Below are 27,731 nucleotides of genomic sequence, written 5' to 3'. Positions count from 1 at the left end.
GTTTTCAATGTTTTTCTACTTTTTTATTATCTTACTTAGAATTAATATCTATAACCAAGAAAAAAGCATGCACGGTGTTTCCTGTGATTCATTGTATAAAATGTACGTAACTTGGCAGTGAGCGACTGGATTGAATGTGAAATAATCACGTGTGTGTCTACAAAATTTTAGGAGTTTCGGTTATTTATAGATCGGTGTTACCTGTGTACCGATATGCATGCTTGGTAACCAGGCACAATCTAATTGCTAAAATAAAGAGACGGTAATAAATTATTTTCTCGAAATTTACAATCAAACGATTAATTAAAAACCTGTGGCCCCACAATGAATGAATGATCGGTGCTTCGATGAAGGTAAATCCAGAAAAGCACTTCGAACGCAAGCAAGCTACAAACAGATATTTTAACTAACCTATTTTATTCAAACGGCAAAAACAAACTGATTAGAATTAAACAAAAATTGTTTGTTCTTTAATTTTGTTTTTATAAATATCGTTAATAGAGAAATGCAGATTTGAGAGCAAATGCAATGCAATTTCCGATATAATTATTATTTCCAAGGGGCCTAATTATTTTAAAAATATTTTATCAGCACTGACCTTCGAACTTATCCAAGACAATGCTGATATAAACCTTTAATATAAATTATTTAAAGATCTGGCAAAAATTGTACACGTGAGAGCGCTTAAAAATGAAATGTTCCATATATTAACTAATATATCCAAGGGGCATGACTCTTTTAAAAATAATTGATCGGCATTGATTTTCAAACCTGTCATCGAAAACGCTGATATAAACCTAATATATAAGTTTTTAAAAATCAGGCAAGAATTGTACACGTCAGAGAGCTAACAAGACCCGACAGACAGACAAACGGACGGACGGAAGGACGGACGCCAAGTATTTGTATGTCCACCACAACGTGTCGCGCGGGGGACAAGAATCCAATGAGATCTTAAAATCAATTTTATTTTAGATTCATATTAATTTGCACTTTGCCTAAGGGGAGGGGTGTGTTTTTGGTGTTTTGAGTTGGACATGATGTACAGGTACAACTGATAAAAAAACGCACCTTTTCACAAAGTGGGGAGACAAAACGACTCACAGACGATTAGCAAAGGTGCCTTTTGGGGGATGGGCATATTGCTCACATAGTCGTCGGGAAAAGCCCGAGATACTTCGCAGTCTTAAAAGGAGTTTTTACAACAAGTATACAAGTGTTTATGTAAATTAAAAGGGTTGCTTTTCTTTGTGTGCATAAATGGAAATGTGGGATATACAATAAAACAGAAAATGGCCATTTAACGACACACAAAACCAAAGACATCTATAGAACACGTGACTAATGCAGGATGGACGAGTATTTTTTTGTATGGCAAGTATTAAATCTCTCAAATTATTACATCACATGTTCACAACAAAAGTAAGATTTTAACTATAACAGCAACATATTTCAGTCTCCTAGTACGTGTTTGTTAGTCTTTAAAATTCTTGTATTTCAAGAGAAAACTCAATCGCTTATGAAATAATGAGATGTGGTATGATTGCCAATTAGACAACTTTCCATCAAAGACCAAATGACGTAGACGTTAGCTTGCTTTCGTTGCTACATTTGAGATCTCCATATTACCATTCCACTATGAACTGCTTATTCAAAAAGATATTTTGTCACCAATTTATTTATAAAATAGAACATCATCATATATGCTAATATATATTTTGCTCCCTTGACAAAATGCTGGGAGCATATTGTTTAACCCGTGTCCTTCGACAGTCCGTCCCTTACTTGGTATATAGCCTAAGGGTTTATACGGCTGATTTTGTAGGATTACAGTTTTGAAGCTTTAACTTTCAAATTATGTACTTGGTGTTAGTACATATACAATACGCGCATCTTGTCAGATTTTAATTTTTTTATGACAGATTGCTGAATTTGGCATTTTGATAATATATTGCACCAAGTATTTTTTTACCGATATTGAGGGTGCATGTATATTCTCAGGATCACTTTTTTTACTAATTTTCCACGAATGACAGAATGTTGAACTTTGTCTATTCAAGTGAAATTTTGCATACAGTTTGCAAGGTTTGTCCGACTAACTACGCACACAACCCACACGTTTACATCATACAGAGTATACTATATTTATAGAATACGTATTTTATCAGGATGTTGATTTTCTTTATAGTTTTCACAACTAACAGAATGTGTAACCTTTTTAAAGGCTGCATCAAATATGTCTTTTAGACATAACTTTTCAAATTGTACTCAATGTATTTCAAAAGGTAGGGTTAAGGTGAAGATTCAGTTTTGAAAGCTAAAAGTGCACCCAGTTAGGAAATAGAATTAATTCAGTCGAATGTTATATTGAATTATTAGGAAATTTCCGCCAGGGGGAATGAAAATAAAATAACAAACACCATTCAGGTCCCGTTACATATTTTTTTCAATCCCTCTGAATAAAAATAACGTTATTCTGTATTCCGTAACGTCACATATTTTTGTCAATGTCTAAGCGTATCGGTCATCTTTGAAGCGATTTATCTAAAAAACAAGGATGGTGACATATGTTTTTTTATACATGTATGGATTTGGTATACAATCCTGGATATTATGTTAGTTTTTAGTCTTTTTCTGTATATGAGAAAATAGCCATCCATAGAAAAATCTAGAAAAGGAAGTCGAAAAAAAGGTATTTTCCCTCTATATCTATGTAAATTTGGCGCCAAAATTGACATTTTCTTATCAAAATTACAAATAAACAAGAATGGTGACCCCCATTTTTTATTTCATATTCCGATGTAACTCGAATCAAAGTACAAGGATGCCAACAATTTTAGAAATCGGGAGATATGCCATTCGGTATCGTGTTACCTTAACATTAAGGTAATAGATACTTACAATCATAGACCAGAGATCCCAACCACCTATCATTCATGCAGACACTTGTCTTAACATTAAGGTAATAGATACTTACAATCATAGACCAGAGATCCCAACCACCTATCATTCATGCAGACACTTGTCTTAACATTAAGGTAATAGATACTTACAATCATAGACCAGAGATCCCAACCACCTATCATTCATGCAGACACTTGTCTTAACATTAAGGTAATAGATACTTACAATCATAGACCAGAGATCCCAACCACCTATCATTCATGCAGACACTTGTCTTAACATCAAGGTATAAAGGTATATTTTTTTCCAGACACAAGTGGCTGTGCCCCTTCGTCCCCCTTTTATGCTATTTATTTTCGTAAAAGTAATTTATTGACATTACACTTGCTGTAACATATGTCATTTTTGTTTTCAATTAAATTACCAAATGGGGCAAATCATTTAAAGTACAATGTACTATACATTTTGTACTTCATTTTTTACAAGGACCAAACAAACAGGTTCGAAACAAACCCCCAAATGAGGGGTATATCCCTCAAATGAGGGACTGTCACCAAGACATTAAGACAAGGGGTCATTTTACTGTTGTGAAAAAGAAAAAAAGAAAAATTTAGATTTTTTAACTTAAAAGTGGGAAAATTCATTATATTTGGAACAACTTAAAAGTCTTTTCTAAATGAGGGGTCAAATTATTTTTAATAATAAACATGATAAAGAAGATAAAAATCCACGAACATTACAAAATTCTTGGACATGTTTTGACCATATAATACCAGATAGATGTATAATTCTTTAGGAAAAGTTTTCAAATAATATAGATATATGCTCATTTGTACTTAAATTGGTTTTTAATGTCCTTACATTGAGGGGTTATCCCTCATTTGGGGTGTTGTTCCCAACCTGATAAAAGTCCTTCTTTGTGCATAATTTTAAATTTTAAATGCAACAATCATTTAATATCCTAACACAAGAAAATAAATCATGGTCTTCTAGCTACAGATTCATCTATTATACTGAATCAGTAAACTTAAGAAAATGGCTTGTAATCTCATCATACAAAAATGACACTTTTTCTAGACCATAAAACAGCACGCGCAAAATATGTCGCAAAGAATTGTTGTCGCGCACTAAAACCCCCATGAGGACTTTCAAAAGTTGGCAGGTATGTCAAGGGCACGCATGCGTCATGTAGGGTTAATGTTGTCTATGGGTTGTTTTCTTTGTGTTGTGTCTCTTCCCGGTTCATACGAGTTGCAAAAAAACCCCAACCATTTAAGGTAGAGGGGGGTGTAAATTAAAAACCGTATGTATAATATTCTATTACTTTGCCAAAGTGAAGTTTATTTCATTTTTTTTTCAATTTAATAAAAGTAGTGTAACGGAGCTATTGTTCAAGCTGCATGTTGTGCAAAATTGCAAGATTTTGTATAAATTACACATAGAAAAACACTCTTTTGTGAATAGAAAGTAACCTTAACGATAGAGTTTTAAATTAAAATATGAGAAGAAAGCTCATACATGTATAATTTGCTTTCAGAAGAAAAAAATGGGGTCACCGGACTCGATTTCTTGCTACAAATCAAAATAGGTAAATTTCCGACGCATTCAATAATAAAATTAAAACAGTCTTGAGTTATCTCCCCTTCTATTACAAATTATAAAAAAAATGAATACAAAAATATAATATTCAGTATTGGTAAGACCAGTCGTAATAATTCAATAAATCACATAATTTCTTCATTTAGATACAACAGTTTACAATTGAATTGCATTCCGTTCTCAAATTAAGTTTCCACATTGAATTAAAGATCTAGGCCGATTGTGTTCTGCTATTTTACAATCCAAGATCATGAGCGGAAGTCTCCCGGTGACGGTCTACCTTAATTTTCATCAACAAAAGTTATAATAAAACAGCGAAAAACTCTTGATATCTTCCTTTGTACAGCAAGTGGGACAAGTTTATTCATATGACATGTATTATTATGCAATTTACATGATCCTCTGTCCGAGATGAACCCAACCAGACAGATAATATTTGATACACAATTACACAACTAAAATCGCATAAGAGGTTACATCCAGTCTCGTGGTAGAGAAAGACTAAACATAACTGCAGTGCACAATACACCAAACGTCGATGTTTGACTAGACAAGTTACATGGTTATTAAGAAAAAAATCTATATTAAAATTGTTATATATCTTAATGTGTGATCAAGGTTAAACATAGTAAGAACAATATTACCTGCAGCATATCTGACTCGTGATGTGTGCAGGGCAGCTAGCTACAGACAATACTCCACTTAAAGAAATTCACTGAGATTACTGAAACAAGATAAAAATCGATGGACTATCACAATTTAGTAACCATACCAGTTTATTAGATTTACTCCTAGGTACGAAGTCTTGGGTACAGGACTATTTTTGTTTATTCTTCCCCCTTTTTTTTAAAAATAAATCCGTTATTTCTTTTGTCTTTTAATTTCAATTATTTTTCGCGTTTTTTCTGTGTTATATTAAAATAAATATACTAGAAATAACATCAATTCCTATATGTTTACTATCCACAGCGGTCACTAATAACTATCCACAGCGGTCACCGATAACTATCCACTGCGGTCACTGATAACTATCCACAGCGGTCACCGATAACTATCCACAGCGGTCACGTAAATTAGGAATTCAAAGATGATAGTAAATAAATGTTTATTTCTAGTATATTTATGATGATAAAACAAATTCGCGAAAATAGTTGAAATTAAAAGAATTAAAAAAAAATAACGGATATTTTTTTCAAAGGGAGAGGCCATTAAAAAGTGTTCTCTCCCCCAAGTACCTATGGATTTACCTAGATAAGAAAATTAATTAATGAATTGTTTATTAAATTCAGCATGCAGTTTCTAATATATTACTCTTGTATGTACATGGAATTAAGAATTGTTTTATGTCCCGCCTATGATAGGAGAGGGCATTATGTTTTTCAGTCTGTGCGTCCTTCCGTCCGTTCGTCGGTCTGTCCCATTTCATGTAAAGTTTTTGTTTAAGGTAAGTTTTGATAGAATTTTCATTATGAAGTAGACTGTTTGATTATTGTTTTGGCCAATATTTCATGGTTTACTAAACATAGAATGGTCGTAGAGCGAGCGGGGCATGGTATCCTATGGACACTATTTCACCTAATGTGTACTTGATTCTCGGAATTATTGCTTCTTATCCCTCTGTATATATGTAACCTATGTGCAGACATTCTAGATTTAGTAATATTTCTCCTGTGATCAAATTTGGTGAGATTTATCCAAAATTACGTTTAAATTTGGAATACATTGACATTTTTTCTTCAGAACAATTCCTCATTTAATTATGCAACATATTCTCATAATGCTGGAAAATGATAGATCTGATTGATTTTGGAATGCAAATAATTTGGGTTTCTTTTTGTACAATTTTCATTCAACATGCCAAACTGATTCCTCATAAATTTTATAGAACCATACCTAGAAGGGAGTTTTCTCTGAAATAATGCTTTTGATTCAAAATATGCCTGTTCAATAAATTCGTAATCGAAATCGTCCACTAACAAGGTTTCTTAAACATGGTTTGAAGCTATGTGATTCTTTTTTTTAATCTTGCTGTAAATAATTTTAAATTTTGTAACATCTATACTGTACCGTATAGCAGAATCGTCTTGATTGCATGCTTAAAGCCTGAACATATTTTTTTTATATTGGGGTAAAGTGATAAAAGTCGTTCCGACGTTTATAGAATGCTGTCATAGAATTATGTCGGTTAATTATCAAGATAAGTATCATATCGTGGACAGAAGGTATAATTGCATAATGTTTTAAGTTCGTGGTAAACATACCCGTGTCTCTGAATATTTGATTTTAGGTAATTAAACCATAGGAGGGATCATATTACTTCAGATATCACGTATCTATATGTATACTATTAAAGAAATGTCAAATAGAAAGAAACGGTCATTTTGAAACGGGTTTACCGTAAAGTCCTTTGGAAATTCACCTTTTTACATTAATGTAAAGTCCAACGTGTAAGCCTCAATTCTAAGTTTAAAAAGAAATTGAATATTAAAATAAACCAAATCAATCAAGATTGCCTTTACGTGCCAATATGAGTTCCATTAGAACTGGTTTTGTAACAAGGCAAGGCCACTGGTAGACTTCTTTTTAGACAGCCCTTTTCAAGTCAGTTAAAGGTTTTGATTGTCAAAAAGCACGATGATGGAACTTGTGAATGACTCTTATACAACAAATAATTTAAGACTTTGTCCAGTTTCCCATGCAGTAAGAGAGAACACATGATCTCCAATTTCTGATATATCTGAAAAAAATACATTGATAAAGGGTTCTGTTTTCGTTATATTGGTAAAATTCAGCAATGATATATTAATTTTGTATGATTTCAGTATTCCTATATAGATTGTGTAGTCGTCACAAACAAAACTACCAATCGAAATATCTTTTTAGTAAGATCAGTGGCGGCTATTTCCAAATTATTTGATGGAAGCAAAAACTCGGACAAGTAAATCCGTAAAATGAAACTGTCCATAAACTTCCTTCTAGACAGTTTTGTCAACCACACTTTATTTGTTTTAACCGTTCGTATAGAAATTGCGTAATTATTTTGTAAACGAGACACAATAAAAATGTACAAGTCAATGACTTAATTACTAGACATAGTACGGTATATAGATGTATAACTAACAATCAAAGGCTGAAAGGGGAATTATGACCAGCTACAAAGTTGACGGGATGGGAGGTGGAAGCTTTAGTACTATTTCTAAAAATAGAATCAAGTTAGCAGTGGGAATAGTCGCCGTCATTATTTTGGCATTGGTAATAACTATTATTGTTCTGGCGGCTAGTGATTCAAATTCAGACTCCGTGAGTCCTGATCGAGGATCATCTGCCGGGTTACATACACCTGACTGTGTTACACATCCCGGATCGGCCACGCCCAATTTGGAAATAGCAAACTGTGTTCTTGATAGTTATCCTTTGATAGATGGGTAAGTTCTTGCTTTAATACAATTATATCAGCTGTTTTTTTTTAATTTTATGGCATGTTTTGATGACATCTTCGCCAGCCAAGGGATACTTACGATCCGCCAGAGAAGAGGGAACCGGCTCGCAATCCTTGGCTAGCGAAGATGGTTTTAATTAATGATTAATATTACAATTAAAAATTGAGAATCATTTGATTTTTACCAGAAAAAGGGAAGGAAACAACGCATCGAAAGAATGAAACAATGAACGTCGCAAAAAGACCAAATAGTATCATGAGAATTCACAGTATCTGAGGAAAAAAAATCTGTGATATTTGTTTCTTTTCAAATCCAATGCTTGTAGGTCAGGCGGGGATCTTTCAAGGCATTATTTGTTTACTTAGTTCGAGTATTAAAAGACTCAGCTGTTGTTTTTGTTGTTGTTGTTGTTGGTCAATTTATGATGAGCACACGCCCATCGTGAAATTCATAAATCTGGCTATGCATTGAAAGCAATAGCTATCGCTTTCAATCTGTATATACGTACCGAGAGTAAACATCAAATTTCAAATGTGATTGGAAATTCAAGCACGGATAATTTTAAAAAGTTCAAATTGGATCTTCGGAAAAATGTAAAAAAAAAAGGCATTTATCCATTTTTGTCAGATTTTATCAACCAAACGTACATAGATTGAAATTTAATATTGCTGAGACGTATCCTGGATCATGTTGTAAACATAAATGTTCACTACTTGTTTTATGGCGTAGGTGTAAATTTATTTGTTAGTGTGAATACCACGTTGTTCACATCTCAATGAATAATGACAGTGATGTCGTATGTATGATAAAAAGATGAATTCAAATTGTACGCATATATATACATAATGAATGATATTCATGTCACAGTTGCGGTAAATGAGGTCATGGAAAAAAGGGGGAGGGGACCTTTTATTAAAGATAAAGATAGTTATCAGTATAAATCCAAACAATAGGATTGTTATTGAATAACACATGTAATGTAAATATACAATAAACAATACAAATGAGAAACTTTGACAAAAAAAAATTAAAATAAATTAAATCTAGTTTCATTACAAGATGTTGATCTCGCTACAACTGTGGATTACAAGTTTTTTAGGTCATGGGATAATATCAACAAATTATATCGAGCAAAGACTTCTTACAAACATTGTCATAAATTGTCGGGCAATCGCACTGTAGCATACAAAAAAAAAATACTCATAGGTATAGGTTTCATTACAAGTGATAATTGGATATCGCTTGATATCAACTTGAGTTCTTTGATTTCAATATAATAACAATAAACGAGCCTTCGGTGATTTATTTTTATTATTGAAATCAAACAACGAGTGTTGATATCAATCGATATCCAATTCTCACTTGTAGTTTATTAAGGTTTCGTAGCGAGTGATAATTGGATATCGCTAATCGGATGGCTGCATAACAATATCAATATTCAAACTGGCCAAAAGCGAAAAAAGGATACAACCCACATAAGAGAATCTATCTCAAGAATAAATACGCAATAACTGCATGTAAAAATAAAAGAACAAGAGTTGACAATGTTAATTTTGAAAATAATAGAAATCACAAGCCTTCGGTATCAAAGTGAAACATTTTTTTGCCGATTTTGCAGTGTTTGCATCAGCTAAAACTAAGGAATTAATCATAAATAGCAACTTGAAGTTGAGACATTATGTACGTTTGACTTCTTAAAAAGTTTTTTCTCAAAATATGAAAAGTTTTGCATAGCACCTTTTTCTTCCGTATTAGTTATATTTATTGATCAAGCAAATCTGTATATGTCATTTAATTTGCACGGCTCGGATGACCTACCTGACCCGAACGACGTAGGAGATCAGGTTAAAGGGTCACCCCGACCAAGCAGATTAAATGACATATACCGATTTGATTGGCCAATAACTGTTTTAACACATGACGCCATCAATGCACATGAACGTTTTGGAAATATACGGACGAAAATCAATCCACGGCTTCTGTGAAAGTTCTATTGTAGCGTAAAGAAAGGGGGGAAATACGCCTGTAAGTAGTAAAAGGTTGGTAACTTTTAGATTTTTTAATTTTTTAACACTTAGGCTCTCTTCTAAATTCAGTTACATTATTTGGAGAATTGCATTTTAATGGCAGATCTTTGATTGTTTCTGTTAAATTTATTCACTATTTTTCCCTCAAGAATATGCTCAGAGGAAGATGTTCCTAAATATATAATGCAAAGAAAACAGAAAAAAAGTTTCGATTTCCAATATTTAACCGCCCCCCTCTCCTAAATTTTCAATTGTGTTAGGCGAATAGTTTTATTTTTTGGCAGAATTTTTTTTTTTTTTATCTAGTTTGACTTCGAAACACTGATTTAAGATTTACATTGTACACTTTTATCATAAAATGTTCACAGTTTTATGAATGAGAAACACTTTTTTTTATTGTTTTTTTTGTTAATTTGTTCTCGTCCTGACATGTATGGAATATTTGCCACTGGACGTTAAGCAGCAAACAATCTATCAATCTTTTTCATATTTTGAAACGACGAAGTTTGTACGAAGTTGTTGATTGATCAACTCTCTAATAATTGCAAGGACTCAGTGGCGGATTCAGGGGGGGGGGGGGGATGGGGGAGGGTTGGAAGGTTTACGCTTTGATTATATAATACATAATTTTTTTTTGCACCAAATCCTCAACTTTTTGTAATGGAATTACGCCTCCCTTTGAAAAGTCCTGGATCCACCCCTAAAGGTAAGAGTACATTTGAACTGTGCTGTATATCTGGGGTAGTCAATGCACACCTTTATAGATGTGCATTATTCAGATTAAAGCACAGTAAGAAAAACGAGATTTTGCCTATGTCATGTTTTAATTTTCATTCATGCATTTTCTAATGAATATTTAATAAATATCAATTCATAATACAATGCTACTAAATTATTCCCAAATTTGTTTCTACTGTTAATATCTGTCCTGATTGTGTTCAACAATTGCATATTACAACACGCATGTAATATCTGTCGCTTGTGCTTATGCTTATCCTAGGCAGACAATAATGAATTAGTACATGAATCGAAAGAATGGCAATGTCACATATATATATATATATATATATATATATTGAATCCTATAATTTTACAAATGATTATTTTGGTATGCATTTTCTGTTTGAGTAAAATTTTAAGAATTTAAACAACCATGCAAACTATAAAATGTCAAAGATTTGTCCAAAATTTCTTGAATTGAGACTAAATTTATTTAATTTAAGATCACTTGTAACAACTAATACAAATCTTTATGCGGTGAATTTTTTCAGCAGAAAGAAAAAAGATGGGCTCATTTCCAATTCGATTACTGTTTTAACCAGTTTGAGAGCCCAACTATATATGCGATGACTGAGTTATTTTGAAAATCATATACTATGTGGTTATGAAATAAGACATTGCAATTTTAATTTCAAAATGTGAATGCGGCCTCGGCAATTTATGTTTTACTAAGTAAACATAAACTACCTTTTATTGTAGCATTGACAATTCATGTGTAATACAGGTCGTTTCATTTATATCCCATTTTCCAAAATATTTGATTTAATCAGATAAATTTGAATTTATCACTAATATCACTTCAGCACTAACTTTGTGTTTTGGTCCCTTTCTTTTCAAGCATTAATGTTAGTGAAGATTTTTATATATGTAAACATTCTTTTGGTTAATAAAACCTCATGAATGATACTTAACGCACAATTTATTCAACTTAAAATGTATAGTATGCACATACATGCATGTAATATTACGATTTTTAAGGGTTATTGTATTTGAATATGATTTAATCTCGTTTCAAGTATCTAAATTTATCCAACTCTTTTGAGAAAGCTTCTTGTTTATCTCTTCTTCACGTTGGTTTTTCATTTGACTTAATGTCTTTTTCATAAAATAGTTATGGTTATTAAATACAACTACCCCTAATTTCACAGAATAAAGACTGTTGTGCTACTATAAATGGAAAAAAATACTTGTACAAGTAAAAAAGGTTACCCAAACTTGCCTTTAGCCGTGAGCTAGTTTAAGTAGGAAGTAGGACACTACATGGGAAAAGGACAAACTAATTTACAGTATAAGCAGGTCTTTGCATGCAGTTATTAAAATGTAATCCAACCTCATTTAGTTAGAACTTTAACAGTAAGTAAGTTAAATTAACAGAAAACTAAAAACTTGTGCATCTATGGACGGTCTCCCATTATTCGTCCTTATCAACGTTTTGCCTACACGAATGTGTAAAATGGTTTAGTTTCCTTAAGAATGCAAGTATCCTTAAGAGGATCAGTCTATTGTTTTTAAAAGAAAAAGATGTATTTGTCAGTTTATACAAGTCGGTAGACGTAAAGATATGTGATGTATTATTGGAGTCCAAATCCTCAAAATATCCATTTATAAGTAAATAGAAAGATCAGAACAATATTAGACATTAATCATAGAAGTCCAAAGAAGTCCTAAGATATTTCAAGTTGCTTGGCAGATTACTTCATAAGTTTACGCCTGGTAAAATGATATATATCATACAGTTACAAATTTAAAACTGTTTTCAGATAGCATAGTTCTTTTTATCGGTGCTTTGCTTTTGCGCCAATTGGCATTTCATTTGCGCCAAAAAAATATTTCATTTGCGCCACAAACAATATTTCATTTGCGCCAAAAATAAAACATTTCATTTGCGCCTATACTACAGGTAAATACAGGTAAATAGTATAAAAAATAGATGTATTTAAAAGAGCCTTTTAATAATTACTTTAAATCACAGTTTTTGTTTGCATAACAACACATATTCATCAGAAATCAGGCATCATAAAACCATAATAAAAGCACTATTACACTAATAAGAGACTTTTCATAATAATATCAAAACACAGTTCCGAGTGTTATAAATCAACGTAATCATAAAAACTAAAAGCAAACACTATACACTGGAGTGTTTGTGTCCTAAAAAATATTCTAAATTTATAAAAATGTATTCGTACATTTGCACTGAGATAGATAATATAAGTATCATTCTATTTAAAAATAAAGCCTGAGATGTGGTATGATTGCCAGTAAGACAACTATCCACCAAAGTTAAAATGAAGTGGATGTAAGCAATTATATGTGTGAATTGGAAAATAAATTTTGACTTGCATATTGTAAAAGTAATATAATAATTGTGTAGTATTTTGCAACGCAAAGAGAATCGTAGTGGTTCTGTGCGTATAACCTTTGATGGACTTTCACTAATATCACCAGATGCTTTTCGAACTCTGATTCTGAGTTGTTGTGATTCACGATATAGCAATGAATATTTAAACTTTTCCGGTATATTTTACCTGTAAAATGGCGCAAATGTAGTTTTAATTTTTGGCGCAAATGAAATATAACCTTGTGGCGCAAATGAAAAATTGGATTTTGTAAAAATTGGCGCAAATGCAATGCGCCCCTTTTAATTTCCTCTAAATTTAATTGAATGATACTTAATTGTCATTTTGAAGTATTTGTGAAAGAGGTTAAAAAACAATTTATTTTGGTTTCCTTTTTATGCTGGAAAGTACATAAATGCTAAAGAAGTTTTACGTGTTTGTTTGAAGTGGAAATTACATTTTCCTGCATAAATTTCAATGTGTTTAAAATTCAAAATGCTCGGTTCTGTAGAATTACTATATGTATATATATATTTCTATGTATCTTAAATAACTAGAGGTCTACTCCGGTCCTGAGGTTACTTTAACACATACAGTATAGCAATCTCAGTCCGGACATACTGCAATTGGAATATACATTATTTGATTTTGACATTGTTTACATAAAAAGGATTGTAAATTGATTTTCATATTACATGTATATTTTATATTTTAAATAGATATAGTAGTTTTAATACCACCATAATAACATATGACATATGGTCAATTTCGTCATCCACCATTAAATGTTATGTAGACACTGGTTTTCATTTTAACTAGAACAGATTCATATACAAAGCTGCCACTGAACAAAAGTGTCTGTTTCATAATGATGTTTATGTTTTGTCAGACACAACGATTTGGCCTGGCAGTTTTATAAAAATGAAAACAACTCGGTTTACAACATCGACCTGAAGCACAATTTACTGGAAGTATGGAAAGGAAAAGTCACACACACAGACATTCCAAGAATAAGAAAAGGAAAACTCTCTGCACAGGTTGGATTGTTTTACTTGCCCAAATAGCTGTTGTCTCAGAGTTTCAACAATACCGATAACCCTTGCATGTTCAATAATCCAAACTATATTTTTATATAGTCGCATTAAATTAGAGTTCAAGATAAACCTCGGTAAAAGTCTATTATAATTTTGTTATACGTTTATCTAATACCAATTTATGAAAAAAGTTATTTAATGTATTCATCTATGTTGAAGTTTTACCAAATAAAATGAAATATATAAGTTAGAAATTTTCATTCTGCTTTAATAAATATCAATCATGAACGTACGACAGACTTTATGAGAACATACCAAACCACAAACAAATATACTGGTATCACGATTTAAATTCGAATTTTAGAAATAGTTTAGAATAAAAATATTAATGTAATTTGTTGAAGAACACAAACAATAACTCATCCTTGATTAAGTTTTAACATGTTCATTGCAAAAACTTATCCATAAGAATCGTGACTGGGCATTTATTCATCAAAATGTAAATCTGAAAAGAACCGTTCCGAATTAATAAAAATGTTTGGAGGGAGGGGGAGATAACTTATTCCTCAGATTCGATATCACGTGTTCAATCCTTGGTGATTATTTTAATCCGTGATCAAGAGTTTTTAAATTCAAATTATACATTTTGGAGGTCATATAAATGAGTTTCCGTAGATAGATATTCTCGAATTTACATTGAATATGTTATCTTGTTTAAATATCTAGAAGTTATAACATATGTTTCTTTTATATAAAACAGCAATTTTTACTTTTATTTTTATATATATAAAACATTTTTAGATTAAGATTATGCTGATGAATTTCAGTTTTGGGCATGCTACGTGGACTGTTCGTCTCAGTATAAAGATGCTGTAAGCAAGTCACTGGCGCAGTTAGATACCATTAAGAAGTTTGTCAATAGATACCCAGACACATTTACATTCGTAACCTCTGCTCAAGGTAAACCCAATTTATTTATGAATAACAAAACACTTACAATATGTATGGACAGTTTGATGTAAAGTATTTTTTTTAGATACCATGTACTATTTGTATGTTCCCTTAAACTGATGTAATCAGTAAATTATTCAAAAGATTCAAAGTCGAAAGACCATGACTGAGGGGCCGGGATCAAATAACTTCCAAGGATACGAGATGTGCAAATGCTAATAAAACTGCATACCAAATATTTGTTACTTATCATAATAGAGACCATAACAGAGGTTAGGGGACCAAATAATCGGCATGACTGAAATGAGATGTGTCAATGTTAGTACAAATACATGCCCAATATCAATGGCCTACCCACAGTGGTTCCCCTTAAACAGATCTAATCACAAACTAATACATTCTTGAAGCCGTCACCGGAAACAGCACGCCTAAGTTTCGCCTTCGTCGAGACGAGAACAAAATTTACAGAAAAGGACTTACCTCTATAAAATTCGTATAACAAAAACACAAATAGAAGAAAACATTTATAAATGATGAACATGACACATTAATAAATTTCATGCATCCGAAGCGCTTTTCTAGATTTAACTTCATCAGGAACGTTCAAAGCTAAAACATTGAAAGCCAAGGATATATGTATTTCGATACAAATGAAGAGTTTTGTGACCCAAAGTATACTAAATTATACCGGCCATTTCAAAGAATAGACGCTTGGATGTTAAACTGTTGTTCTTTTGGCTTTCCATCATCATTGTATATCAATTCTTTTATTCTGTTTTTTTTATTTTGTTTTTAAGTTTAGAATTGTTATATGTTGTTGTATTTTTTTATAGCAGGAGTTCCATAAAAACTTAATGAACTTTCTGGAACTGGTTCTTGGTAAAGTAATTAAAAAAATCCGTATATTTAGTAAACTAACTGACAGGGGTTTTTAGTATGGTAATCAGGTAATCCGTATAAACTTGGTGGAATTGCTTTCAATTATCATTGATATGGTCATGACTGTTCATGAATTAACGGTTTACAAAACTTTGAATTGTTCGAAATATTAAAGATTTTCCACCCTGGTAAAATATTACCTCAGTTGTAATAGACGCTCGTCTGTCGTATAAAATATTACCTCAGTTGTAATAGACGCTCGTCTGTCGTATAAAATATTACCTCAGTTGTAATAGACGCTCGTCTGTCGTATAAAAACTGGTATCTTTGATGATTTTTTTGATTTTTTTTTACATGACTTTATAATGTAAATAAGAAATTAAGTATAAACTTAGTTACATTATATTCAGGTATACTTGATGCCTTCAGCAAGGGAAAGGTATCCAGTTTGGTTGGGCTAGAGGGAGGTCACTCAATTGACAGTAGCCTTAGTAACCTTCGCATGTTTTATGATCTTGGTGTCCGCTACATGACAGTTACTCATAGCTGTAATACGCCATGGTAAGTTTGTAAAACATTAAGCATTTAATGGACTTCTTTTATTCTGATATCCTTTCGCCGTATTTTGAAATGTATAGTACTGGTTGTTTTTTTCATGATAAATGATCTGTGCTTAATGACAACTGTTTTGAATTAATTTTCAAATGTTGTTGTACTTTGTCATTATAGGTCTTATTGCATTAAAATTTCATTATGCCTACATCATCGAGTCTAGCTTCTACATTCGAGGGAATGTTTTACATTTATCACAAGAAGTTATGAATGTAGATAAAAGATTAAATGTCCAATTTCATGCAGTTTGTACAAGGTTTGAACATAACAGGTTTGTCATATCAGTACGCGATTACAATCCCGGGACTCCAGAAAGACTGAGACGGAATTGAGGAGTATGGACCGGACCGATACGAAAAAGATCGTATCCCATACTCAAAAAAAATTTAAAAAAAAAAATGGATCAACTCTAACATACGGAGGGATAGGATGCATAAATTCATAGAGCTAGTGTCTCAGTTGTTCTTTAATCCAGCATTTTCTACATAAGGAAATGTCTGTTCCAAGTCAGGAATATGACAGTTGTTTTCATTCGTTTGATATGTTTGAGCTTTTGATGTTGCCATTTCAATAAAGGACTTTCCGTTTTGAATTTTCCTTGGAGTTCGGTATTTTTGTTATTTTACTTTTTTCACATATTCCAGTCGCTTTGGCATTTCGAAGTTTTTAATAATGGTTCTCTAAAATGTGACATTGCTAACTTTTCAACGGAAAAGAAAGATTTACTAGTTAGTATACCGTCTATCTACTGAAGCTAGGTCATAAGTAAAAGATATAACATTTGCTTCAGGGCTGACAACTGGAAAGTGGATGAAGATGGTAATCCTGAATTTAATGGTTTGACAGAGTTTGGAAAGGTATCACACACACACACACACACACACACACACACACACACACACACACATTTTGTATCAATTGAAATTACTTATCAGGTCAGAATGGGATACATTCCTTTAAAAGCTCTAGTAAGTCATTCCATAAGGTAATCACAGAAGAATAGCATTGTTCCAATATTTAACTGGTATGCAGCACAACAATGGATATCGGACACATTCTTGTGATAAACAAGTTTTACTGTGGATGAAAGAAAAGTAGCAAAGTGATGCAAAAAAAAATTAAACTTGCAACACTGAAGTAAAGAAATAGTACTTGATAATAATCCATCTTAGTATAGTTTAGTATAGTTTTATTCAGGCAAATTCAAGCACATATACAAAAATTCATCAAGACAATAATATATATATATCCCATAAAAGCTTACATAGTATAGCTTATTTCCAATGGGGTCCCTTGTTTGAAAATATATAAAAATAATATTTCAATTTATTGTTAAAATTTGACTTTCACCAGAAAAAAAATACGAAAAATAGATCAAATGTTTCTTAAAAAGAACATGTAAAAAATCTCCAGTTTCTATATTTCTTGCTGTTGTTTTTAATTGTTCTTTCACTGCAGCCTTAAAAGCAGATCTATTTGATATATTTTTTATATTGGATGGTAGATTGTTCCAGTCTTGTATAGCATTATAGACAAAAGTGTTTTTATTACAGTTTTTAATATTTGGTACAAAATAATTATTATGTGCAGCACTTCTGGTATTATGAGTATTTAAATCAAATTTTCACACAAATACTCTGGAGCATGTAAATGATATATATTGAATACATGGTTTAATCTAAGTTGACTAACTCTATCTTTTACACATAGCATATTGACTTTGTCTAAAATATCACATGTAATTCTGCTCCTTGGACGCAAGGATGAATCTCACCACCTTATTCTGTACAACTTGCAATTTTGTTGTCATCCCTTTGCCCAGACTACTATATAACGAAGAGCAAGAATAATCGAAATAGCATTGTATCAGAGCTGATGTGAGTGTCATCCTTGATCAAGTATCCAAACATTTTGCATTTCTATGTAAAAATCTTAATCTTGCATTAACTTTTTTTATGATATTGGAAACTATTTGTTCACAATTTAAAAAAATTATCAGTGTGAACTCCTAAATATTTGACACAATTTGTCGATTTGATAAGGTGATCATTACATTTGACCTGAAAATTTATATTTTGCCTAATCTTTTTTCAACGGGAGGCCCAAAAAACATACATTCAGTTTTTCCTAGATGTAATGACAGTTTATTATCTACCAACCAGTCTGAACATTTTTCTAGAACTTTTCCCAATTTTGTAGAAATAATATCTGGATTTTTATGAGTATATAAAATAGCGCTATCATCAGCATATAAAATTAATTTACAGTCTTCATCAATACTGATTGACATATCATTAATATATTTTAAAAATAACAGCGGTCCAAGGATACTTCCTTGGGGGACACCACATGTGACTTCAATGGGTTCTGACATAACATTATCTAAAGATACAAATTGAATTATATCAGAAAGGTAAGATCTAAACCATTCTACAGATTGAACACCCATAACTTCAAGTTTTGAACATAAAATATTGTGGTCAACAGTGTCGAACACTTTTTGCAGATCTAACACATAATCATTCCTGTATAAGTACCATTTGAATTATTTGTTCTTATATAATCTAATAAATGTATAAGACATGTATCAGTATCTTGTGGTACAAACTGTGACAGTTGTATAGTTTAAGTTATTGCAAATGGTCTGATATTTACCATGTTTACGACACGAAAAGGTTTGTCGTTTATAAGGAAAAAAATGTTTGACATCGAGGCAATACCGTCTGCACTGTGTCCAGCGACCTAGACCACTCGACCAATTAGGCTATAAGATGTATCTTTCGTTAGTCGAGTAATGCTTTCCTCGTTGGCTTTATCCAGGGTTGTAACACAGTACATGATGTATAGTGGTAAGTGTGTGGTGTACCTTTCAAACCAGCTATGTTTTGTCTGTCGTAAAGGATGATAATGTTACTTACCAAGCCGTCACATCAAAATTTTAAATTCACATGTTAAGACGTATTATATATATAACAGAACATTATGTATTGTGACATGCAATACCTTTAAAATCAGATAATTTTTTTTAGTTATAAAAGATGACAAATACTTACCATGCAGTCACACCAATGTGTTTTAATAGTTAAAATATGTGACCACTCTACGACTGCATTATCAATCGGACAACCAAAAGTTATACATGACAGTCATCCTAATATACATATAATTCTTCTGAAATTAAGTAATGGCAGTTCTGATCATTTACAGTAGCGGCAGTGATGCAGTAGCAAATTTGTGTCTTTTAGGGAAAAAAAACTTTGGTTCAAATCTAGGTTCGTTTATATGTTCTTCCTAATTAGTATCGTTCCGCTAACAACTCTTCAATTAAGATTAAAAAGAAGTTCATCAAAGTAACGATATGACAAGCACTGTGCTTAGCATGCAAATTATATTTATTGGTGATAAATACATAAAACCTATTTTAATATGGCAGATTAAAATAATTCAAGAGGAATATGAATGGGGAAAAACCCAAAGAAGTTAGAATAATCCATTGAATCAAACGATTTTAGGTACTTTAAAAACCTAATATAATTCCTGTTTAGGACAGGTTTTGATGTATTTTACTGATAAACCTTATGTTTTCTTTTAGATAATAATTAAAGAAATGAACAGACTAGGAATGTTGATAGATTTGTCCCATGTGTCACGTGATACTATGATTGACGCCTTAGAAGTCACAACTGCGCCTGTAATATACAGTCACAGTTCAGCTTTTGTCATCTGTAACCATTATAGAAATGTGCAGGATGATGTTCTTCAAAAAACGGTAATCAGAATATTAATTGTGTATGTCCTATTCTAGGAACCGTATTGTTCAATATAGTGGTAGAACATTGTACAACTTTGCTTAACAATACATTTTACAAGACCTTGACGTACTTACTCAATAATGTTTGTTGTACTGAAACATATTCCAATGACCCCCCCCCCCTTTTCCATTAAAAAAGATGAAAAATCGTTTAGTACATCTTTTATTTTTATATCATATCACAAATGTCACATCAAAATGTATACACTTACTTTTTCAGAAACAAAACGGAGGCGTGGTAATGGTAAATTTCTACGATAAATACATTAACTGTCCGCCTAACAACAAATCTGTGGCAACACTAAGTCAGGTTGCAGGTAATCATACAGTATACATTTAAAGAAATAATATGCTTCTGAGAAGTAAACCTTTATTATCAAACATGGAATTGTAATCATGTAAGTTCCTGACTTTGCATTTGACGTTTACGAAGAATTAGCTGTTGTATCATCGACATCATAAAAGTTCAAACAAAACGTATAGAATTTTTAGAAGATAATTGACAAAAAGCTTGCCTGAACAATCACAATGTAATGTTTCTGTCACCAAGCAATACATTTTATAGGTGTTTGTTTTAGACAAGTGATAGGATTGAGCATTTGCAGTTCAAGAAATACCAGTACGTTTCGATGAAAGATAACTTAGACGAACAAGATGATTGACGATTGCCTAATGATTTCTAAGGATAAATATTGGCAATAAACAAAAACATGGTTGTTATAACAGGCAACTGTGTCTGTATTATTCCAAACGTATTGTTTGTTAACATTATAAGGAGGGGGTGCAAAACAAAGTCTACATTTCTGAAGGAGCAAATTTTTATTAATTCGATTCTTTGTGTTGATGATATAACTTTTGAATTGCGATCATTTTGTTTTATTTCCAGATCACATAGATTATATAAAAAATTTGATCGGTGTGGATTATGTAGGAATTGGAGCTGATTATGATGGTGTTCCAACGTAAGTAATCTTAGTTTGTGTAGAGAATACTAAATGACAGTGTTCCAACGCAAGTGATCTTAGAGTGTGTACAGTATACTAGTAATAAATGACAGAGCTCCAACGTACGTACATTCCTAGTTTGTGTAGAGTATGTTAAATGATGGTGTTCCAACGAAGGTAATCTTAGGTTGTGTAAAGTACATGACGAATGACAGAGTTACAACGTAAGTATTCTTAGTTTGTGTAGAGTATGATGAACGATAGTTTTCCAACGTGAGTAATCTTAGATTATGTAGAGTTAATCAGAAATTTATTTTTTTTCAATTTCGCACAATATAACTGCCATGGCCTTTTCATGGCTTCCCATGGCCGAAAGGAAATAGGCCGTGATTGCTCTAAAGTCTGACAGACTTTTTTTTAAGAATTCCTGAACCGTGGTTCCACGGCCAAAGGAAATCATTAAAAAGGCCATCTAACGTGAGAGCAATCTTGGACTACATTAAGAATAACGAGTCGCACCAATATTTTCAAATCTTGTGACATTTTGCCTGAATTGACACTATAGGTGTGACCCTTTATTATCTTTTAAAGTAAAGATTGTATTGAACAATTCAATGAAGGCACAAATAAACTCATCATAGATACCAGAATTGAAATTGTGTACGCCAGATGCCCACTTCGTCTATAAAAGACTCATCAGTGACGATCGAATTAAAAAAGTTAAAAAGGCCAAAATAAAGTATGAAGTTGAAGAGCATTGAGGAACCAAAATTCCTAAACATTTTGTCAAATATAGCTAGGGTAATCTATTCCTGGGGTAGAAAATCCTTAATATTTCGAAAAATGTTTTGTACAGTTAATTTATAATTATGACCATATCAATAATAACGCATGTCAACACAGGAGTACTGACTACTGGGCTGGTGATACCCTCGGGGAGAAAAACTCTACCAGCAGTGACATCGACCCAGTGGTTGTAAATAAACTCATCATAACAGGATTGATATTTTGTATGCTAGACGCGCGTTTCGTCTACAAAAGACTCATCAGTGACGCTCGAATCAAACAAACGAGGGGTTGGTGTTGGAAGTGCTAATGTTTAATAGTATATGTATAATGCAATCAAAAATGAAAATCTGAAAGATTTGTTGATAGTGTAGTACTAAAAAGATTTAAGCTTGAAAACTTTACTTTCAAAATGCTTTTTCCAAACCGTTCAAACCATATTTTGAAATATGCAGAAAAGGAGAAAACTTACAAACACAAGGGATATGTCAATACTAGTACGTGAAAAAGAGTTTTTGTAACAATTACTGAGCTTATAAATGATGTTTCAATAGATAATGGAGTTGTCTATCTCTGGTTTTATATGTCTTTGTATATACCTATGGTATGCATATTATGAGGATGCTGATTTTAATCAAAGTAATTTTTTTTGTTAAATTTATCATATACTCTGCGTGTTGGTGTCGACTTATTCATCTTATTGTTTTCAAGATAACATTTTTTTTGTTTTTCAAGATAAAACTTTTTATAACCCCTAGGGTTAAGGGGGTATAGGAATATGGTCATTCCTTTAACTTCTCCCGCCTGGCATTTAAAGCCTTGCTAAATTGTGGCTTCCGTTTTGGTTGTGTGGGATGTATAGATACCACACAGCTTAGTTCGGAATGAGCACGTTCCGATGTTTCATATTAAGGTAGATTAACTGTATACCGTCATCTTGGATTGTAAAATAGCAGTACACAATTGGTCTAGTTCTTTGTTTAAATCTGCAAATATTTAGACAGATTGGCAATTAATGTCTAAGACTGTTCGTTTAAATAAAGAAAACATTGTAATTTATTCAGTGCATTCTTAAGACTGTTTTAACAAATACTAAATATTTGTTTTTGTTCGATTTAATTTTTCAACTAAGTCGTATAAGGGGAGATAACTCTTAAAAAGTAAAATCACAAAAATACTGAACTCCGAGGAAAATTCAGAAAGGAAAGTCCCCAATCAAATGGCAAAATCAAAAAAACAAACACATCAAACGAATGGATAACAACTGTCATATTCCTGACTTGGTACACACAGGCATTTTCTTACGTAGAAAATGGTGGACTGAACCTGGTTTTATAGCTAGCTAAACCTCTAACTTGTATGACAGTCGCATCAAATTCCATTATATTGACAACGATGCGTGAACAAAACAAACAGACACAATAGGTAAAAATGTCAAAAATAGGGGTGCAGCAGTCAACATTGTGTTATCATCTTAATCACTATCACTATAAAAACAAACAAATGTAACGAAGAAGCACAAAAAGGCATACATCAAATTTAAAATCCTCATTTTGCTTATATTATACGATTTTATTTATCTATTTAAAATCCACCCATAAAGGATGGAATGTTTTAAGTACTGGCGTAAAATCGCGCGTTTGAAATTCGCACAGGTAGACATAAAATAATTTTGTCGTTCAAAGTATGAGGGGATACATAAATACAGAGTCACGTAAAATGGATATAACAAAAAACAGACTTAACAGTAAACGTAATATTAATAAATAAAATAAAATAATTGTGTGGTACAAAGTATGACGATATACATAAGTACAGAGTCATGTCAAATGTATATCACAAAAAACAGACTCAACAGTAAAAGTAATATTAATAAATAAAATAATTTTGTCGTTCAAAGTATGACGGGATACATAAGCACAGAGTCACGTCAAATGGATATCTAAAAAAAACAGACTTAACAGTAAAAGTAATATTAATAAAGATAAATAAAAGAATACTATAACACGTTATTAAGATGATAAACAAAATTAACGTCAGTACGCAAAATCTATACTTCAAGACCATTGTGTATTATTTGTGAAGTTGATACGGGATATTTATCAACTAGTTATTGGTACCTTCCGATGAACTTTTTTTAGAAAAGGGACGAGACGTTCTTTGACATACCCCTGGTTCATCAACTTTCTGCTCAGACACTGGTCAACATTTTATACTGGAATAATAGTGAAATTTTCCATTTTTCACTTGTAGCAAGAAAACAAGTTCAGTGACATCATTTTTATCTTCTTTTTATTTTCTTAAAGTATATTAATAAACCTATCTTCTCATATTTTATTTCAAAATTCTATCTCATAGATTTCTTTTTATTCACAAAAAAGTGTTTTTTTCCATGAATAATCTATGCAAAATTGTGCGCCCATACTTTTGTTTATATTTTTCAAAAAAGCATGGCAAAATCTCCATTTAGGCAAAGTATAAAAAATTCTATCTGAGGAAATATATAGTGATGATCCACCTAAGAGTGGCTTGCTCTTTAGCCGCTCTTTTTATGTTTAAGATCCTTTGCAACAACTCTTTGAGATGTCCATAGGTGGCCTGTTGCAAGGCAAACATTCTGTCAATATCTAAGATGCCCTCATTTTTCCATGGCAATCGAAATTTTCGCCTTCATCCCGGTTGATCCACATAGCAAAATTTACCAATTTCAGTGACTGTTTATTTGTTCTCGTACTGAATATACATGAAATATTTGCCAATGGGCGTTAAGCAAACAACAATCAATCAATTTTAGAACTTTTAGTTAGGAGGGCGTTTGATATTATCATGAGCCCTTTTTTCGCTGTCAACTGGGACTAATACATACATATTTAGATATAAGATATTTTAGATATTAGGCCCAGCTGTCAATGGGCATAATACAATGCACTTTTATACAACTTTTTAGTATAAACAATTGAAAACAACACTTTATAAATATCATACGTCCGAAATGCTTTTCTGTATTTACCTTCATCAGGAATGCTCAAATCCGAATATTTGAACGCCAAGGATGTATAAAACCGAAATAGTTGAAGAGCTATATGAATGACCAAAAACGTGTATTGCGTGAACGTAATGTAACTGACTAACATAGCTAGGACTTTCAAAAACGTGAATTTTTTTATCCTCATTTTCGATAAAAAAAATTTACTGTGAAAAATAGTTCTGATCATGTATTTATTTGATGCTAAAGGTTTTCATGATAAGTAATTACCCGGTATATTAAATATTTGTATTCGTTTGTTTAAAGTCATAAAATGCTTTGCAAACTATCGTGTTTATTTTCTGATTAAAGAGTACCTGTAGGACTACAAGATGTTTCCACTTATCCAGATCTTTTTGCTGAACTTGTCAAACGAGGATGGTCTCAACCGGATCTCAGGAAGCTTGCAGGAGAAAACCTTATAAGAGTATTCACAAAAACTGAACAGGTATGTTTTTGTTCTTTGAAGTAATGCAACCAATCAGTAGCATCGGTGTTTGTGTACACTCTATACCGAATCATTTATAATTAGTTCTGATGTTACTTTTTTGTTTTTTTATGAACAGTCTCTACAGAATTATTCAGTTTTGTTCACATTTGTTCCATTAAAAAATAAAATAAAAATTGAGGCAATTTTTTCAAAGAATTGCATTACATTTATTTGCAGATTGATTTATTCATATATAACAACTCGCAATTATACTTTCTTGTTTTGTTGTCAGATTTAAATCTTATTTGTGATGTAAGTTTTGAAAAGATCAAATAACTTTTTTAATATTCTCATATTTGATTTATGACATACTAAAACGTATATCCATATATTTTTCTAGACGTCTTCTAATTAAGCATCGAGATGACCTCCGAAGACTGCCGACGGTCATATTTCTTGATATAAACATAAATATAAATAGATAGAAACCACGTGCAATTGGATTTTTCTAGGTCTGTTCGATTTCATATTGTAGGTTAAAAAGTATGCTAATCATAGTTTTTACCTGTATAACAATAATATTTTGTGGATCGAACCAGTCAACCAAATGGTTTATCCCTTGTTTCACTTCCAATGTTAACATTCTTTTCTTTTTAATAGCTGAATAAATGCGTAAACCATTTCCAGCTAAGGGATAAATTGAAGTTCGTGAATACGGATTTAATGAGGTCGAATTATTCACTTGCAAGTAATTCTTTACTTATTGGTTTTATATTTTGTTATGTTGTAGGTTCGTGACAATTTATCCTATATGCCGCCATACGAAGACTTATTACCAGCCGTAGAAGCTAGAAACACAAGTTGCTGGTCGTAATGATGTGTGTTGAATATTTTTTTATGCATTTGTGTGATTTTTATAGAACCATAATTGTAATTATACATTTTTAAATTTATATTTGTGATTGTATACATAATTGACAAAAACATACAAATATATGTGACTGGCCACGAGATCTTCAGGTTTATGGAGGTACATATACAAAAACGAATTTATTGCATATTAATCAAATATAGACTGAAGAAAACACCCTGTCAAGTAATTTGACAGATTCTTTTAAATAAAGGTCTAACAGGTCTGTCTGGGGCCTCGGTAGCCGAGTGGTCTAAGTAGTCGAACTACTGAACCACTAGACTTTCAACACTGAGGTTGTGAGTTCGAATCCCACACATGGCAGGTGCGCTCGACTCCAGTTTTTGGGGAAAGACGGCTTCCTCAACCAATAAAAACTGACCGCCACAAAATAGCATAATAGTGCTGAAAGTGGAATTAAACAGCAACCAATCAATCAATCTAACGGGTCTAATTGTATTTTATAATGAATGGAATTTAAATGCCGACTTTAATATTTTCGAACACATTTATTCATCAAATATTCTATCGGCATCTTGTAAATTTCCTAATAAAACATTCTTTACATAATTTCAAAAGAATATGGTAGTTGTCACCAACGGCCTACACATTGGTTTTCTGCGTCGTTATATTGCTGTCTCGTTGATGTGTACCTCACGTCTACTTTAATTTATATTCATGTTGGATTTGAAAAAAAAGTGCGATGTCTTCCGTACTTTACTGTCATTATCAATATAAAAAAAAGATGTTACCAAAGTGTCGATATGAAAATGATATTTCCCAAGTTGCGATAGGAAAACGGTATTTCCAAAGTCGCGAGTAATAAAAAAACAAAAATCTAGAACTTATCAATGAGCATTTCTAATTGCATTATTGTTTTGACTAATTGCAATGTTCTCTGTTTTCGTTATGTATAACCCAGGTAAACATGTATTTTTGAATTTGGACACCAAAAGCACATTATCTTACATGATCATTCCACTATCAAATTTAAAGTAACGTAGCTGAATTTAGGATAGTTTTGCATTTTAATTTTCTGTATTCCTGTGTCCTCATGTTAGCTTTTATATTCGTTCTTCTTTAATAACAAATAAGCATGACTTTGATTTGATTTTGAAATGATCCATCAAGCCTACTTTAGCATAAAAAGCATAATAAATGTCTATTAATCCACAAAATGACAAATTTCAACAAACATACAGGTCAGTTTAAAAGAAATGTCGAATTTTTGGAACACCTATGCTATTTAAATTTTTTTTA

The 27,731-nt window shown here is 31.9% G+C and overlaps 1 protein-coding gene across 1 annotated transcript; it reads left to right on the top strand.

Annotated features, from left to right (window-relative positions):
* The first annotated feature begins 7,540 nt into the window (after positions 1-7,540).
* LOC127730621 (dipeptidase 1-like) lies at positions 7,541-26,514 on the top strand. Its single transcript, XM_052239113.1, has 10 exons — positions 7,541-7,928; positions 13,979-14,126; positions 14,951-15,083; positions 16,364-16,514; positions 17,356-17,422; positions 20,158-20,334; positions 20,597-20,693; positions 21,263-21,338; positions 25,444-25,579; positions 26,352-26,514. Exons 1-10 carry the CDS (start codon positions 7,648-7,650, stop codon positions 26,433-26,435), a joined length of 1,350 nt encoding a protein of 449 aa, XP_052095073.1. The 5' UTR covers positions 7,541-7,647; the 3' UTR covers positions 26,436-26,514.
* Positions 26,515-27,731: the final 1,217 nt, after the last annotated feature.

This window comes from Mytilus californianus, unplaced genomic scaffold, assembly GCF_021869535.1.
Source record: "Mytilus californianus isolate M0D057914Y unplaced genomic scaffold, xbMytCali1.0.p SCAF_2, whole genome shotgun sequence".
Classification (NCBI taxonomy): domain Eukaryota; kingdom Metazoa; phylum Mollusca; class Bivalvia; order Mytilida; family Mytilidae; genus Mytilus; species Mytilus californianus.
Note: the sequence above shows the minus strand (reverse complement) of the source record. Positions and strands in the feature narration are given on the sequence as shown.